Source organism: Leucoraja erinacea, chromosome 25 (assembly GCF_028641065.1).
Source record: "Leucoraja erinacea ecotype New England chromosome 25, Leri_hhj_1, whole genome shotgun sequence".
In the NCBI taxonomy this organism is placed as follows: domain Eukaryota; kingdom Metazoa; phylum Chordata; class Chondrichthyes; order Rajiformes; family Rajidae; genus Leucoraja; species Leucoraja erinaceus.
Window position 1 is genome coordinate 31,497,584 of NC_073401.1, and position 16,889 is coordinate 31,514,472.

The following is a 16,889-nucleotide window of genomic DNA, read 5'->3' on the forward strand; positions in this document are numbered from 1 at the left end:
GGGAATAGGGGGTGTGCACGTAAGGTCACTGGGTCATAGGGCTTGGCGCACGGAGCCGCTTAATCCATCTGGAGGACATCCGTAACTTCCGGTATATGTTATTAATGCAAGAAACGCGTACTTTCCTACCTGTTAAAAACCGGCAAAATGCTGAATTTTTGCACTGTAAAAAATTGTGGAAGTTGGGGTAAGCGTGAGAGACATGTACCCAACTTCAGAATTCCAAAGGTGAAGCGAAATGAAGGTAAAGAGCTGAAGGGACAACAACAGCTACAGTGCTTGGCGAACATTGGCCGTGCAGATATCGGAATTGAAAATATTGGGAATTATCGCGTTTGCTCGTTGCATTTCATCAATAGTAGGCATTATTTGTGTTTTCTCTTGATGCCTTTGGTATCTAAAAAGTCTCAGAAGTGATAAATCTGGCTGTAAATTGTGCATCGGAGGTGTTTTCGTTTTGTATGTAAGAACCCACTTGAGAACCATCGGCGATTTAAAAAATTTACAGCCAGTTTTATCACTTCTGAAACTTTTTAGATGCCAAAGGAATCAAGAAAAAACACAAATAATGCCTTAGTTGATGAAATGCAGTGAGCAAACGACCAATGTTCCGCAAGCACTCTGGCTGTTGTTGTCCCTTCAGCTCTCGCTTCTATCAACCGTAATTTCTCCTCACTTTTGGAATTCTGAAGTAGGCTAAATGCCTCTCACGCTTATCCCGATTTCCATAATTATTTACAGCGGGTTTTAACGGGCCCGGTACGCTGGAAACAATGGTAAGTGTTTACCTGCAGTTCATTGCGTGTACTCCACTTGGCGTAGCGTAGCAACAGTACGGGTCATGGGTCGTGACCCGACTGCCGTGAAACCTCCCTATAAACAGATGGCATGGAAAGTAAACATTTTTACAACTTGTGAAAAAATGATAGAACAGCCTTTCGGAAATGGAGAACAACATATATAGATCAATGACTGTTATAAAGACATTGTTGCCATAGAGGGAGCATAGAGAAGGTTCACCAGACTGATTCCTGGGATGGAAGGACTTTCATATTAAGAAAGACTGGATAGACTCGGCTTGTACACGCTAGAATTTAGAAGATTGAGGGGGGATCTTATAGAAACGTACAAAATTCTTAAGGGGTTGGACAGGCTAGATGCAGCAAGATTGTTCCCGATGTTGGGGAAGTCCAGAACAAGGGGTCACAGTTTAAGGATATGGGGGAAGTCTTTTAGGACTGAGATAATAAAATCATTTTTCACACAGAGAGTGGTGAATCTGTGGAATTCTCTGCCACAGAAGGTAGTTCATTGGCTATATTTAAGAGGGAGTTAGATGTGGCCCTTGTGGCTAAAGGGGTCAGGGGGTATGGAAAGAAGGCAGGTACAGGATACTGAGTTGGATGATCAGCCATGATCATATTGAATGGCGGTGCAGGCTCGAAGGGCCGAATGGCCTACTCCTGCACCTATTTTCTATGTTTCTATAACAGGCAAGATTTAGTAGAAATGCCAAAAACTCTCTCTTGTGAAAAGTCAGTATGTTTTTAATGGAAACCCATGATTTTAACGAGCTTTTCAACCTCCATAGAGAATCAAATTTGGGGTTGTCAACAGTTTGCATCATAGGAAGTACTGCAGCTTGCAATCATGGAAAACATCTTCAGGAAATATCTTATCTTGGTTTGTTCTATCAGAAATGTTTTAGTATAGATTCTTAGAGCTCTGACATAAGTTTTCAGCTGGCATTCTGACTTAACATGGTTTTCCTTCCACAGGTAACTGGTAGTAAGTTGAAATATATATAAATATTAAAAATGACTGGAAGAGCCCGTTCTCGAGCCCGTGGCAGAACACGTGTCCCCGAAGTAAGTTCACAACCTCTTGCTCCAAGGCTGGTAAGTCATTTTGATGGTTACTTTTTTTTTTTGCAACACTGGTTTGATGTTTAACTCTGTAAATGCAGTCATTACTGTCATCTGTTACCATTTGAAAATAAAACTATTTTCAAGTACTTGACATGAGCTTTAAAAATTAAATTATATTATTGCACTGACCACTAATCATCCAAATGAGTCTTTTTCTCAGAATTGCCATAATTAATTGCATAAAAATTGAACTGAACATCTTTAATGAGCTCCTGTGTTAATTAATCACTATACAATTGCTCTGTGGTTCCAGTTTCCAATAAGGCCAGTCACTTGCCAAAAGATTTCAGTAATGCAGCTATAATGTTTGTGGTGGGCAAAATATTTTGCCTTGCACTGATGTGGTTTTCTGAACAACAGCTGCTTGAATGTCTGTGCTTGTTGTATTTAATCAGAGTATCTTTAATATAACTTAAATGAATTGAGCATTGATTTATGATAGCAAGATGGTTTTCATATGGATTTTTTTTCTTGCTTAGATTCTGATGTGGCACTATTGTGATTTGATTTTAAAATAGTTTTATCTATAAATTGCAGTATTGCTTTATATTAGAATGTTGTTCGTGTCCTTCTGTTGTTATAGATAATCTTAAAATGGTTTCCATCAATATTCAGATTAGTATTCTGAGCATTTTCCCCATCCACCAATTTTACAACTGCGTGTTTGTAGCATTTTTCCATTTGTTAGTATTATGTTTGACCTTTCATTTAGTTTTATGTTGACCTTTTTTTTTGCATTATTTTGTTTTATCAGCTCTGAGCCTTGTAGATGATGGCTTTTTATTTGTTCAGTATACCTTGTTAAATTTAAGACTTTCTGCTTCTGCCATTCTTTGGCAGTGATTTCTCGACTCCACTGCATTGTGAATAAAAACTATTTCCATGTAACCTCCCTGCGGTAATCAAATTGTCATTTTCTCGTAAGGACAGAGGCTGTGAGTTTCATTTGGGGGCCATTTGACATGCATTCCCATCTATTGATACTTATTAAGTAATATCACTTACAATCTTTAGTATTTTGCATTTGGAGTTACAAAATAAAGATGTATTGAACAATTAGTTTTGGAAATCCTGCAGGAAAATGTTTGATGAGAGTCTGTAATGCACCTTACATTAGGGTTAGGCGTGACACTAACACCTTTTTCTAATAGACACAATTGTTTTCACAGTGATTTTCTATAATGCGAGGTTTCTTTTGAACGAAACTATCATGTTCTAGCAGAACTGTTTGTATAGAAGGAGGGGAGGGGGAGGGCGGAATGGGAAACAACTTGGAATTAATCAGTGATGCTGAAACCTACAATCTTTAGTCTGAATTTACTGACATTCCATATTAGTACTGCAGGTCGGGTACCTCCAAGTAAGGCCTTGCAAAAGTCACTACTTACAATGCAAAAAATTGAGATCCAGAATAAAATTTGCACTCGTGCTATTTATATGGGGGAAATAATTTGTTTTCAACTTGCATTTCCTGATGCAAGTACAGATAATGTGGCTTTGCATTACAGACAATAGTGATGGGGACTTTTATTCTAGGACTACCACTCCTCCCATCTCCCTTTGGTAGCACAGGAATCACCTGTACTCTGACACTGTGTCATTGAATTTTTACAAGATGTGAATAAAACTGAGAAAGTACTGTTTTGAATAAACATTACTGATGCAATGTTGGGTTCTGTTAACATGTAAATGTCTTCAAGTGGGAATGGTGCAGTTTTGCTGGCATCACATTTGGAACAATTTGTATAAGCTAGCAATACAAGTTCAGAATTTTGACGGGTAATATGTTGGAGATCTTTATCCTAGCTATTTAATCAGGGCATAAATTCAAAATTAGAGTTAGGTCAATTAGTTTTGAATTTCAAAACTGGCTGTGGGACTGAAAAATAACTTTTAACTCATGGCATCAGAAATGAACTATCTTTGCTTTGCAATGTAGGAACCTTCTCCAATACCGCCGCGTGCTGCCAGCGCAGGGGAGCCTGAACTACTTGGTCGTGGTCGACAGCGAGGTCCCTCTGGTGCACTACTACGCAAAGATGGTGAGATTTGAATTTAAAAGATACTTTTAATACTGTAAACTTTTAATAGATTACCTTTATCTTTTTTTGGATTATAATGAGTTATTTGCTTGTGTTGAAAGATTGTGCTGCAAGGTCAGAGCTCGGGCTATGTTTCCAGTAAATCCAGGCCTGAGAATCTTGCAGTGTTTGGGGTTGGTTGAGCCAGAACGATGGTCTTTGGGCACTATTAACATACTGCTCGCAATCCTTCGGTCTCAGCCATAACAACTTTTTTCCTGCCATTTTATGTTGTCCATTAGTAACACAAATTATTATTTTCTTAAGACTCCAGAACTTGCGTAGCAAAGTATGCAGGTTCCCGAGTGTCTCACAGAATGGGTAAATGCTGATGAAAGGTACCTACTGGAAGCAATTATTGATTTTTCCAGTTGCAGTTGAAGTATTCACTCCGTATATGGCTGTAGCATACTTTTTGGACTAAAAAAAACGATGTCGGTGATTGTTTCGCTCACCACCCAAGACAATAGCTAGATTGACAGAACTTTATAATTGTAGAGCCATGGAGTTATATAGTTAAGCAGCATCAGACCCGCCTGTCCATGTCAACATTTTTACCATCTACACTAATGCCATTTGTCTGCGTTCAGATTGTAGTATGCCTTACCCATTGTCTAAATGTCGCTTAAATTATAATGTTCCACTGTACTCACTTTGATATCTTATAATTTGTTCTTGTTTCTTGAAAATGTGATAGTTGAGGTGGTATCTGCTGGATTTAAAGAGATGTCTTTAACGGAAAGAGGTGGGCGGCGGCGAGATTTCCATGATCTTGGAGTTAACACCAGAAAGACTATGGAACATGTCAAGGAGTCCAAAACAGGTAAAGGCTGAGGTGAAACAGTCCAGGGATTAATGTAAGATGTCTGTACCACGAGGAACCCCTATACATACATGCAATAAACTGAGAAATACAGGTGCAATTGGGATGTGGGAGGCGAGGGATTTGAGCATAAGTTTGTATTCGAATTAAAGAGCAGAAATATTAATATTAATTGACAACTTCATGCTGAAGAATGTACTTAGAATTAACAAAAATAATGCATGCCAGGAAGAAGATGGTTTGAGGGTCAAAAATAAAATACAACCAATGTTTAAAAAGATCAGAGGTCTTACAGCGATCATTGCTAGCGTTATTGCATAGAATTTTATTTTTAGAATTTAGAATCAAGTTCAAATATTGACACTTCCTTTAAGACTGCAAGAGGGCATTGTTAAGCAGGTGATGGATGCCGGATCTCTTCAATGGAGAAAGCTATGCATTGTTGGGGGGTGGGGGAGTGAATAGAGGAGCATCTCGTATATCGGAATGAAAATTCATCGTTTAACTAGTAAGTAAAAAAACATTGTCATCAAAAAAGGGAGGCAAGTTACAAGTGACCTGACTTATGGAAAGCCAACTTCACACAATTTCACCCATACATTTTAAAAGCAGTTTCACACTTTGTTGTAATAATGTTTCATAATATTCATCAACGACTGTATATATATATATACAGGGCCCCGTTCCCCCAACGCAATATTCCACCCTGACCCATAGCCCCCAACTGCGCAGGTGCAGCTGATAGGTTCCCGTTGTGATGCCAGAGATCCCCGTTGTGACGCGAGTCACGGCAACCCTCCATCCACTGCGCCTCGCCATCCTTCTACCTACCCCAATCCTCCTCCATTCCCCCTCATCCCCACAGCACACTCTCCTCCACCCTCCCTCTTCTTTCCCCTACTCTCAGTCACTCCCTCCCTTTATAACCCCTCTCCCCTCCCTACCCCTCCTATCTCTCTATCCCCCACTCCTCATCATCTCCCTTATCCCAGCCCCCCCACACTCCCTCCTCACCTTCCCCCATTGCCCTCCTCTCCCTCTATCTCCACTCCCCCCTGCTCTCCCATTGGGCCCCGCTCCCCCAACGCAATATTCCATCAAATTGCGAATGCGTGGCTGCCGCGATGAAACTTGTGCCGTTGTCGGCTGAAATTAAGTTAAAGTTAATAAAGTGAATGGAGGACCCGTGGAAGCGTTTGAAAAGTAGAAGGAAACTTACCCGTAGAGCCGCTGGGTCCCTGTTGTGAGGCCAGGTAAGTACACGCGAAAAAAAAAAAAAACATCATGGCAATTAAAAAATAAATAAATAAATACATTCGGGATCTCATTGTGACGTCATGACGTTGTACGCAGAGCAAGTGGAAAAGTTATTTTTGTAAAAGTGTTTTTTGTAAAGTTTAAAATGTGAATAACTTGTAAAATATATCAACAAAACATCAATCGTAACGAAACTTGCCACAGCACACCCCCAGGACAACGGTGAGTAAGGTGGGCCAAAAAATGTTGCGCTATCGTGTACCATTTTGCCGTAGTTTCGGAATCACACACATACGCACGCTTGTATGCAAACAACGTGAGAGTTTTAGTAATATATATATAATATTACCGATGGGTTCCTGTCAGACGTGTGGGCTGGTCCCCAAACGGAATATTCCACCACTCACTCAGCCCCCACGGGAGGCCTGGTGCCCCAACGCAACCTGTTCCCCAACGCAATATTCCACAACTCAACCGTTCCCCCAACGCAAACTGTTTTCACCACTCACCTGTTCCCTCAACGCAACCCGTTTCCCCCAAAGCAATATTAGACCACTCACACATAGCCACCAGGGGAGGCCTGATCCCCCAACGCAATGTTCCACCACTCGCCCATAGCACCCAACTGTGCAGGTCGGCTCATTTTTTCACCCTCCCTCATTTTAAATTTTAATGTGATGTTGGTGACACCGACAAGGCCATCTTTTGTTATCCAAATCTAATTAAAATTTCAATTTAGAGAGCAATTAATCTTTCAATTTAGAGAGCAATTAAAAGGCTTTGCAATCACATGTGTGCTGGGTTAGGCTGGCAGATTCTTCCCCTGAAGGACTCGGTGTCCTGGGATAGCAACATTGTAGCCGGTTGGGCTACAATCCCATTGTGACGTCATAGCTGGGAACTGACTGCAGATTTGAAGAAATCCTTTGCACAGTGGGATTTTGTAGAGTTAAAAATGTTAATAACTTGTAAAATATAACATCAATCTGAATGAAACTTGACACAAACCACCACAGGACAATTGTGAGTGAGGTGGTGCAAACAGAAAATAGTGATATTGTGTACCATTTTGCCGTAGTTCAGATAACGAAAAGCTGGCAAACAAAATCACAGACAAGATGAGAGTTTTAGTAATATATATATATATACTAGACCAAGTGGGCCCTGTCACACAGGAGGCCAGGTTCCACCAACAAAGGAAGGAAAAAGGGAGGAGGAGGAGCCCCCACCCCCCCCCCCCCCAATAAGGAAGGTGGTTGAGAGGAGACAATGTTCCACCCAACGCATTATTCCACCAGAGGTACACAAAAATGCTGGAGAAACTCAGCGAGTGCAGCAGCATCTATGGAGCGAAGGAAAGGTAGGTGACGTTTCGCGAAACGATCGCCCAACCTCCCTTAGTCTCACCGATGTAGATCAGCTGACATCTAGAGCAGCGGATGAGGTTGGAGGAGATACAGGTGAACCTCTGTCGCACCTGGAACGACTGATAGGGGTCGAGGGGGGGGAGTAGGAAGGCCTGTTCCCCAAGGTAATACTCCACCACTCATCCGGGCAATATTCCACCACTCACCCATAGCCCCCAACTGCGGGGGCTGCTCAGGAGCCCGAGGGCTGGGGGATGGGAGGAGACAGCTCGAGGGCTAAGGAAGGTGAGGAGACATCAAGGGCTAACAAAATTGGGAGAATTCAATGTTCATGCCCACCGGAGCAGGCTCCCCAAGCGGAATATGAGGTGCTGTTCCTCCAATTTCCGGTGTTGCTCGCTTTGGCAATGGAGGAGACCCAGGACAGAGAGGTCGGATTGGGAATGGGAGGGGGAGTTGAAGTGCTGAGCCACCGGGAGGTCAGGTAGGTTCTTGTGGACCGAGCGGAGGTGTTCGGCGAAACGATCGCCCAACCTCCGCTTAGTCTCACCGATGTAGATCAGCTGACATCTAGAGCAGCGGATGCAGTAGATGAGGTTGGAGGAGATACAGGTGAACCTCTGTCGCACCTGGAACGACTGCTTGGGTCCTTGAATGGAGTCGAGGGGGGAGCATTATTCCACCACTTACCCATAGTCCCCTCGGGAGGCCTGTTCCCCAAGGTAATACTCCACCACTCATCCGTTTTCCCAACGCAACCCATTCCACCACTCACCCATAGCCCCCAACTGCGCAGGGGCTGCTCATTTCGCCTTATTCACCCTCCCTCGTTATTAAACTTTTTTTGTGATTTAAAAAAAAATGCAATTGCACTTGCTAGAGCAAGCAGGACTCGGTGTTCTTGGATAGCAATATTGTTGCGAGCAGGGCTACAGTCCCATTGTAACGTCATTGGCAACTATGTAACTGAGATCCCATTATGATTGGGGGACTGTGAGTTGCCATTGTGACGTCATCACTGGAAGCTGCCAGAAAAATATCAAAGCAGTGTCACAGTCATTCTTCTCAAAGTTATTTATATTTAAAGTTTAAATATCAATAACGTGAAATATAGCATCAAATCTGAAGGAAAGTTGACAGGAACGACCACGGGACAAAGGTGCGTAAGGTGGTGCAAAATCCTTTGCTGTACCGTGTTGGTGTAGATACCAGCGCAATCACAAACATACACATACACACACACACACAAAAAACCTTTAGTAGTATATAGATAGATATTACTATAGAAAATGGTAGTTTCTAACTTGCTGAAGGGGCTGTCCCATGTAAGCTAATTCAAGAGCTCTCCCGAGTTAAAAAAAAAAAATTAAACTCATGGTAAATACGTAGCGGGTACGTCGGAGCTCGGGACGTCTCTTAGCGGCTCGTAGCGCCAACGGCAGGTACACGGGAAACACGGTAAGCTCGTGAAGATTTTTCAACATGTTGAAAAATGTCCACGAGAGCCCCGAGTACCTACGAGCGGATATTACCGTAGTTCTCCGAGTTCGAATCCGGGGAAACTCGGGAGAACTCTTGAATTAGCTCGTACAGTGGGACAGCCCCATTAGAAATCAGTTTACGGAGAGTTCTCCAGATCTAAACTCTTACTTAAGCTGGAGTCTGCTTATTTGAAAGTTATATAAATTCTCTCAGTAAATTATCAGTTTTAGATCCCAATTTAGATTTTTTTTTTTTTTTTAATCAAACATTTGTATTTTACTTGCATTTGTCTGCGAGCTGTCTCAAAGAGTTTTAATCAATAAGCAATCTTAATCTGTAGTCACGGTTGGTAATATAGAAAATAATTTGATTTAATCTTCAGGTTCTTCTGGAAGTGCAATACGTCTGATAACAAACTATGTTCGCCTGAACTCTTGTGCCCAGTGGCTTCTATATCAATACCACGTGGATTATGAACCTCAGATGGAATCGAGGCGTCTACGTACTGTACTATTGTTTATGCATGAGAACGTTCTTGGCAGAATTCGTGTTTTTGATGGTGGTGTGCTATTCCTTCCTAAAAGATTGGAAACAAGAGTAAGTTTGAAGCGTGATATTGTTTTAAAGACAATAAATGAATGTACCTGTTGTAGGGGGTAGAATGAAAAAGGAATATCAAAGTGTCGAACAGATTGAAGTAATGGTTTCTGCGTGCACCTTATGGCTTGCCATTGGGTTGTTCATTGTTCCGTTTCGGGATATATGGCAATAAAACACTATTGATTCTGGAATAGATTGCAAATTTAATGACTAGCATTTTGATTTGCCCATCACAAAAAAAATCTCTTGTTGATATTAGGCATAGAAACATAGAAAATAGGTGCAGGAGGAGGCCATTCGGCCCTTCGAGCCAGCACCGCCATTCATTGTGATCATGGCTGATCGTCCCCTATCAATAACCCGTGCCTGCCTTCTCCCCGTATCCCTTGATTCCATTAGCCCCTAGAGCTCTATCTAACTCTCTCTTAAATCCATCCAGTGACTTGGCCCCCACTGCCCCACTGTGACAGGGAATTCCATAAATGCACAACTCTCTGGGTTTTTCTCACCTCAGTCTTAAATGACCTCCCCTTTAGTCTAAGACTGGCCCCTGGTTCTGGATTCGCCCAACATTGGGAACATTTTTTCCTGCATCTAGCTTGTCCAGTCCTTTTATAATTTATATATTTTTCTATAAGAGCCCCCTCATCCTTCTGAAATCCAGCGAATACAAGCCTAGTCTTTTCAATCTTTCCTCATATGACGCCATCCCAGGAATCAATTTCGTGAACCTACGCTGCACTGACTCAATCACAAGGATGTCCTTCCTCAAATTAGGAGACCAAAACTGTACACAATACTCTAGATGTGGTCTCACCAGAGCCCTATAGAGAGCAGTAAGATCTTGAACAGGTGAATTTCCATCTAAAGCAGTAGTGATCTTGTGTGGAGAATATTTGAATCTATTTGCAGCAATTTTTTGACTGAATGTGAGACTGCTCACTTTTAAGGTGACCGAACTACGCAGCCAGACACGTGATGGACAGAATGTGAATGTTACAGTTACCTTGACCAACGAACTGCCTCCCACATCTCCAACATGTCTGCAGTTTTACAACATTGTGTTCAGGAGGTAAGTGCCCTTTGTGCAAAAACAAAAGTTGCCCCTCGGGTTCCTGTTTAATTTCTCCCCCCCCCCCCTCACCTTTGACCTATGTTCCCTGATTCATGATTCCCCTACTCTGGGTAAAAAAACTGCATTTACCCTATTAAATCCCCTCATGATCTTGTACACCTCCAAAAGATTACCCATTGTCCTCCTGCACTCAAAGGAAATAACCTCTACAACCTTAAGGAGAGGTTGAGCAGGCTAGAACTTTATTCCGTCAAGTCCGGGCAACATCCTCAAATCTTTTCTGCACCCTTTCCAGCCTAACAAAATGTTCCTATATCAGGATGACCAAAACTAAACACATTACTCTGAATGTGGCCTCACCAATGTCTGTACAACTGTAAGTCGATACTCTGACTGATGAAGACTGTTGTGCCGAAGCCTGCTTGACCACCCTTTCTACTTGTGATGCCACTTTCAAGGAAGGTTTGCATGAGCTAAGTTCCTACATGCATGGTTGCTCAGTGTGGGACATACCTGTCCACTGGATTTTTTGATTGTCTGATCAACATACTGTTTTCAAACTGGCCAGGTTAAACTTCCTCTTTATTTGTAACATTTAAGATGCTTACATTCAATACTTTACTAGGTTGATGATAAGCAGACTTTTCAGTAAGCTCGTTAAATGATTTGTTATGGTCACATTGCCTGAAGCCCACGATTTTTTTTCCTTTCAGGCTTTTAAAGATAATGTGCTTGCAGCAAATTGGCCGAAATTACTACAATCCTAAGGATCCCATAATGATTCCACAGCACAGGTATGCGTAACAATGCCTTGTCTTTCTTGGATTTGGTTATCATAACTTTGTGTGGTCTTCAAGTGGAACAGTGGCAATTGGGATTGTGTGTAACTCAGTAATTTTTTATTTTTAAATACTTGTTTCCATGTGTTCATATTGTATTGCTAGCTTGTCACACATTCTAGAACGGTTGGGGGGGAGGGACTCGAATTGAGAAAGCTAGTAGACAGTGTGTGAGGCAGGAGGCAGAGATGTAGGGGAGAAAGAAGAAAAAGATAATAAACAGAGAATAAGAGGTGGTGGGTTTCTTAAATGTGTATATTTTAATGCTAGGAACATTGTAAGAAAGGTGGATGAGCATAGAGCCTGGATTGACACCTGGAAGGATGATGTTGTGGCGATTAGTGAAACATGGTTGCAGGATGGCTGTGATTGGAAACTAAATATTCCAGGATTTTGTTGCTTCATGGGTGATGGGATTGGAGGGGCAAGAGGTGGAGGTGTTGCATTGCTTGTCAGGAAAGATATTACAGCAGTGCTTTGGCAGAATAGATTAGAGGGCTCGGCTAGGGAGGCTATTTGGGTGGAACTGAGAAATGGGAAAGGTGTAGCAACACTTATAGGGGTGTATTATAGACCGCCTAATGGGTAGTGATTGTGGGAGATTTCAATTTTCCACACATAGACTGGGAAACACATTCTGTAAAAGGGCTGGATGGTTTGGAGTTGGTAAAATGTGTGCAGGATAGTTTTTGCAGCAATACATAGAGGTACCTACTAGAGATGAAACAGTGCTGGACCTCCAGTTCGGAAATGAGACGGGTCAGGTGGCGGACGTATGTGTTGGGGAGCACTTCGGGTCCAGTGATCGCAATACCATTAGTTTCAATATAATTGTGGAGAAGATCAGAACTGGACCAAGGGTTGAGATTTTTGATTGGGGAAAGGCTAACCTTGAGGAGATGCGAAATGATTTAAAAGGAGTGAATTGGGACATTTTGTTTTATGGGAAGAATGTAGTAGAGAAATGGAGGACATTAAAAGGTGAAATTTTAAGAGCACAGAATCTTTATGTCCCTGTTCGGTTGAAAGGAAAGAGTAATAATTTGAAAGAGCCATGGTTTTCAAGGGAAATTGGACACTTGGTTCAGAAAAAGAGAGAGATCTACAATAATTATAGGCAGCATGGAGTAAATGAGGTGTTTGAGGAGTATAAAGAATGTAAAAAGAATCTTAAGAAAGAAATTAGAAAAGCTAAAAAAAGATATGAGGTTGCTTTGGTAAGTAAGGTGAAAGTAAATCCAAAGGGTTTCTCCAGCTATATTAATAGCAAAATGATAACGAGGGATACAATTGGTCCATTAGAGAGTCAGAGTGGACAGCTATCTGCAGAGCCAAAAGAGATGGGGGAGACATTGAACAATTTATTTTCTTCGGTGTTCACCAAGGAGAAGGATATTGAATTATGTGAGGTGAGGGAAACACGTAGGGTAGCTATGGGAACTATGAGGATCAAAGAAGAGGAAGTACTGACACTTTTGAAAAATATAAAAGTGGATAAATCTCCAGGTCCTGACAGGATATTCCCCAGGTCCTGACAGGGTATTCCCTAACTTGAGGGAAGTTAGAAATAGCAGGGTCTATGACAGAAATTTATTGAGTGAAATCCAGGTTAGCCGGGAAGTGGTGTTGGGTAAATTGAATGGATTAAAGGCAGATAAATCCCCAGGGCCAGATAGGCTGCATCCCAGAGTACTTAAGGAAGTAGCTCCAGAAATAGTGGATGCATTAGTAATAATCTTTCAAAACTCTTTAGATTCTGGAGTAGTTCCTGAAGATTGGCGGGTAGCAAACGTAACCCCACTTTTTAAGAAGGGAGGGAGAGAGAAAATGGGGAATTACAGACCAGTTAGTCTAACATCGGTAGTGGGGAAACTGCTAGAGTCAGTTATTAAAGATGGTATAGCAGCACATTTGGAAAGTGGTGAAATCATTGGACAAAGTCAGCATGGATTTACGAAAGGTAAATCATGTCTGACGAATCTTATAGAATTTTCGAGGATGTAACTAGTAGCGTGGATAGGGGAGAACCAGTGGATGTGGTGTATCTGGACTTCCAGAAGGCTTTCGACAAGGTCCCACATAAGAGATTAGTATACAAACTTAAAGCACAAGGCATTGGGGGTTCAGTATTGATGTGGATAGAGAACTGGCTGGCAAACAGGAAGCAAAGAGTAGGAGTAAACGGGTCCTTTTCACAATGGCAGGCAGTGACTAGTGGGGTACTGCAAGGCTCAGTGCTGGGACCCCAGCTATTTACAATATATATTAATCATCTGGATGAGGGAATTGAAGGCAATATCTCCAAGTTTGCGGATGACACTAAGCTGGGGGTCAGTGTTATCTGTGAGGAGGATGCTAGGAGACTGCAAGGTGACTTGGATAGGCTGGGTGAGTGGGCAAATGTTTGGCAGATGCAGTATAATGTGGATAAATGTGAGGTTATCCATTTTGGTGGCAAAAAACGGGAAAGCAGACTATTATCTAAATGGTGGCCGATTGGGAAAGGGGGAGATGCAGCTAGACCTGGGTGTCATGGTACACCAGTCATTGAAGGTAGGCATGCAGGTGCAGCAGGCAGTAAAGAAAGCGAATGGTATGTTAGCTTTCATAGCAAAAGGATTTGAGTATAGGAGCAGGGAGGTTCTACTGCAATTGTACAGGGTCTTGGTGAGACCACACCTGGAGTATTGCGTACAGTTTTGGTCTCCAAATCTGAGGAAGGACATTATTGCCATAGAGGGAGTGCAGAGACGATTCACCAGACTGATTCTTGGGATGTCAGGACTGTCTTATGAAGAAAGACTGGATAGACTTGGTTTATACTCTCTTGAATTTAGGAGATTGAGAGGGGATCTTATAGAAACTTACAACATTCTTAAGGGGTTGGACAGGCTAGATGCAGGAAGATTGTTCCCGATGTTGGGGAAGTCCAGGACAAGGGGTCACAGCTTAAGGATAATGGGGAAATCCTTTAAAACTGAGATGAGAAGAACTTTTTTCACACAGAGAGTGGTGAATCTCTGGAACTCTCTGCCACAGAGGGTAGTTGAGGCCAGTTCATTGGCTATATTTAAGAGGGAGTTAGATGTGGCTTGTGGCTAAGGGGATCAGGGGGTATGGAGAGAAGGCAGGTATGGGATACTGAGTTGGGTGATCAGCCATGATCATATTGAATGGCGGTGCAGGCTCGAAGGGCCGAATGGCCTACTCCTGCACCTAATTTCTATGTTTCTATTAGAAACGGGAATGGTGCCGGAGGATTGGCGTACTGCGCATGTTGTTCCATTGTTTAAAAAGGGTTCTAAGAGTAAACCTAGCAATTATAGACCTGTTAGTTTGACGTCAGTGGTGGACAAATTAATGGAAAGGATACTTAGAGATAATATATAATCATCTGGATAAACAGGGTCTGATTAGGAACAGTCAACATGGATTTGTGCCTGGAAGATCATGTTTGACAAATCTTCTTGAATTTTTTGAAGAGGTTACTAGGGAAATTGATGGTAAAGTGGTGGTTGTTGTCTATGTGGACTTCAGTAAGGCCTTTGACAAGGTTCCACATGGAAGGTTGGTTAAGAAGGTTCAATTGTTGGGTATTAATAGTGGAGTAGCAAGATGGATTCAACAGTGGCTGAATGGGAGATACCAGAGAGTAATGGTGGATAACTGTTTGTCAGGTTGGAGGCCGGGGACTAGTGGGGTGCCACAGGGATCTGTGTTGGGTCCACAGTTGTTTGTCATACACATCAATGACTGGATGATGGTGTGGTAAATTGGATTGGTAAGTATGCAGATGATACTAAGATAGGTGGTGTTGTGGATAATAAAGTAGAATTTCAAACAGTCAACGTCTACAGAGAGATTTAGGCCATTTGGAAGAGTGGGCTGAAAGATGGCAGTGAGTTTAATGCTGATAAGTGTGAGGTGCTACATCTTGGCAGGACAAATCAAAATAGGAGGTACATGGTAAATGATAGCGAATTGAGGAATGCAGTTGATCAGAGGGATCTAGGAATAACTGCATAGTTCCCTGAAGGTGGAATCTCATGTAGATAGGGTGGAAAGAAAGCTTTTGATGTGCTGGCCTTTATAAATCAGAGCATTGAGTATAGAAGTTGGGATGTAATATTAAAATTGTACAAGCCATTGGTGAGGCCAATTCTGGAATATGGTGTACAATTCTGGTCGCCAAATTATAGGAAAGATGTCAACAAAATAGAGAGAGTACAGAGGAGATTTACTAGAATGTTGCCTGTGTTTCAGCACCTAACTTACAGAGAAAGGTTGAACAAGATAGGTCTTTATTCTTTGGAGCGCAGAAGATTAAGGGAGGACTTGATAGAGGTCTTTAAAATTATGAGAGGGATAGACAGAGTTGATGTGGATAAGCTTTTTCCATTGAGAGTAGGGAAGATTCAAACAAGAGGACATGATTTGAGAATTAAGGGGCAAAGGTTTAGGGGCAACATGAGGGGGAACTTCTTTACTCAGAATGGTAGCTGTGTGGAATGAGCTTCCAGTGGAAGTGGTGAAGGCAGGTTCGTTTTTACCATTTAAAAATAAATTGAATAGTTATATGGACGGGAGAGGAATGGAGGGTTATGGTCTGAGTGCAGGTAGATGTGACTAGGTGAGAGTAAGTGTTCCACACGGACTAGAAGGGCCGAGATGGCCTGTTTCCGTGCTGTAATTGTTTTATGGTTATATTCTACCACTCCTGCTCCCTCTTCTCTTCCCCCCCCCCAACCCACTGGAGTAACTACATTGTGTAGGAAGGAACTGCAGACACTGGTTTAAACCGAAGATAGACATAAAAAGCTGGAGTGACTCAGCTGGACAGGCAGCATCTCTGGAGAGAAGGAATGGGGGATGTTTCGGGTCAAGACGCTTCAGCTGAATATGCCTGAAGAAGGGTCTCGACCCAAAACGTCACCCCTTCCTTCTCTCCAGAGATGCTGCCTGTCCCGCTGAGTTGCTTTTTGTGTCTATCTTCAGAGTAACTACATTGGTGGGATTGTATCATTACAGCATTAAGGTTGTACGGTATTTTGTACAAATTTGAAAGAAAAATGTTATAACTCTGACAAACTGGGGGTTGTCTAGATGTAATTTTCTTTTCAAGAATTATGCCTAGATTAGGGGGTATTCGCTTATAAGGAGAAGTTGGGCAGACTTGGATTGCTATCTCTATAAAACCGGAGGTTGTGAGGGGACCTGATAGAATTATATAATATATAGGCTCAGATAAGGTGGACAGTCAGAATCTTTTTCCAAAGATGGGGAAAATCAAATACTAGAGGGCATAGCTTTAAGGTGTGAGGGGCAATGTTTACTGGAGATGTGCGGGTAGGGTTTTTTTTGGAGAGGGTGTAAGTGTCTGAAACACATTGCCAGGGATAGTGGTTGAAGCAAATACATTAGTGGCATTTAAAAGACA

The 16,889-nt window shown here is 42.1% G+C and overlaps 1 protein-coding gene across 1 annotated transcript in view; it reads left to right on the plus strand.

The window, feature by feature from the left end:
- The first annotated feature begins 807 nt into the window (after positions 1 to 807).
- The window catches only part of piwil1 (piwi-like RNA-mediated gene silencing 1), a 35,173-nt gene continuing 19,091 nt past the window's right edge, over positions 808 to 16,889 (plus strand). The window contains exons 1-6 of the mRNA XM_055655499.1: positions 808 to 1,898; positions 3,868 to 3,970; positions 4,707 to 4,832; positions 9,321 to 9,535; positions 10,489 to 10,610; positions 11,327 to 11,407. Coding sequence (XP_055511474.1) covers positions 1,818 to 1,898; positions 3,868 to 3,970; positions 4,707 to 4,832; positions 9,321 to 9,535; positions 10,489 to 10,610; positions 11,327 to 11,407 — 728 coding nt within the window. The 5' untranslated portion in view covers positions 808 to 1,817. The remainder of the gene's footprint in view (positions 1,899 to 3,867; positions 3,971 to 4,706; positions 4,833 to 9,320; positions 9,536 to 10,488; positions 10,611 to 11,326; positions 11,408 to 16,889) is intronic.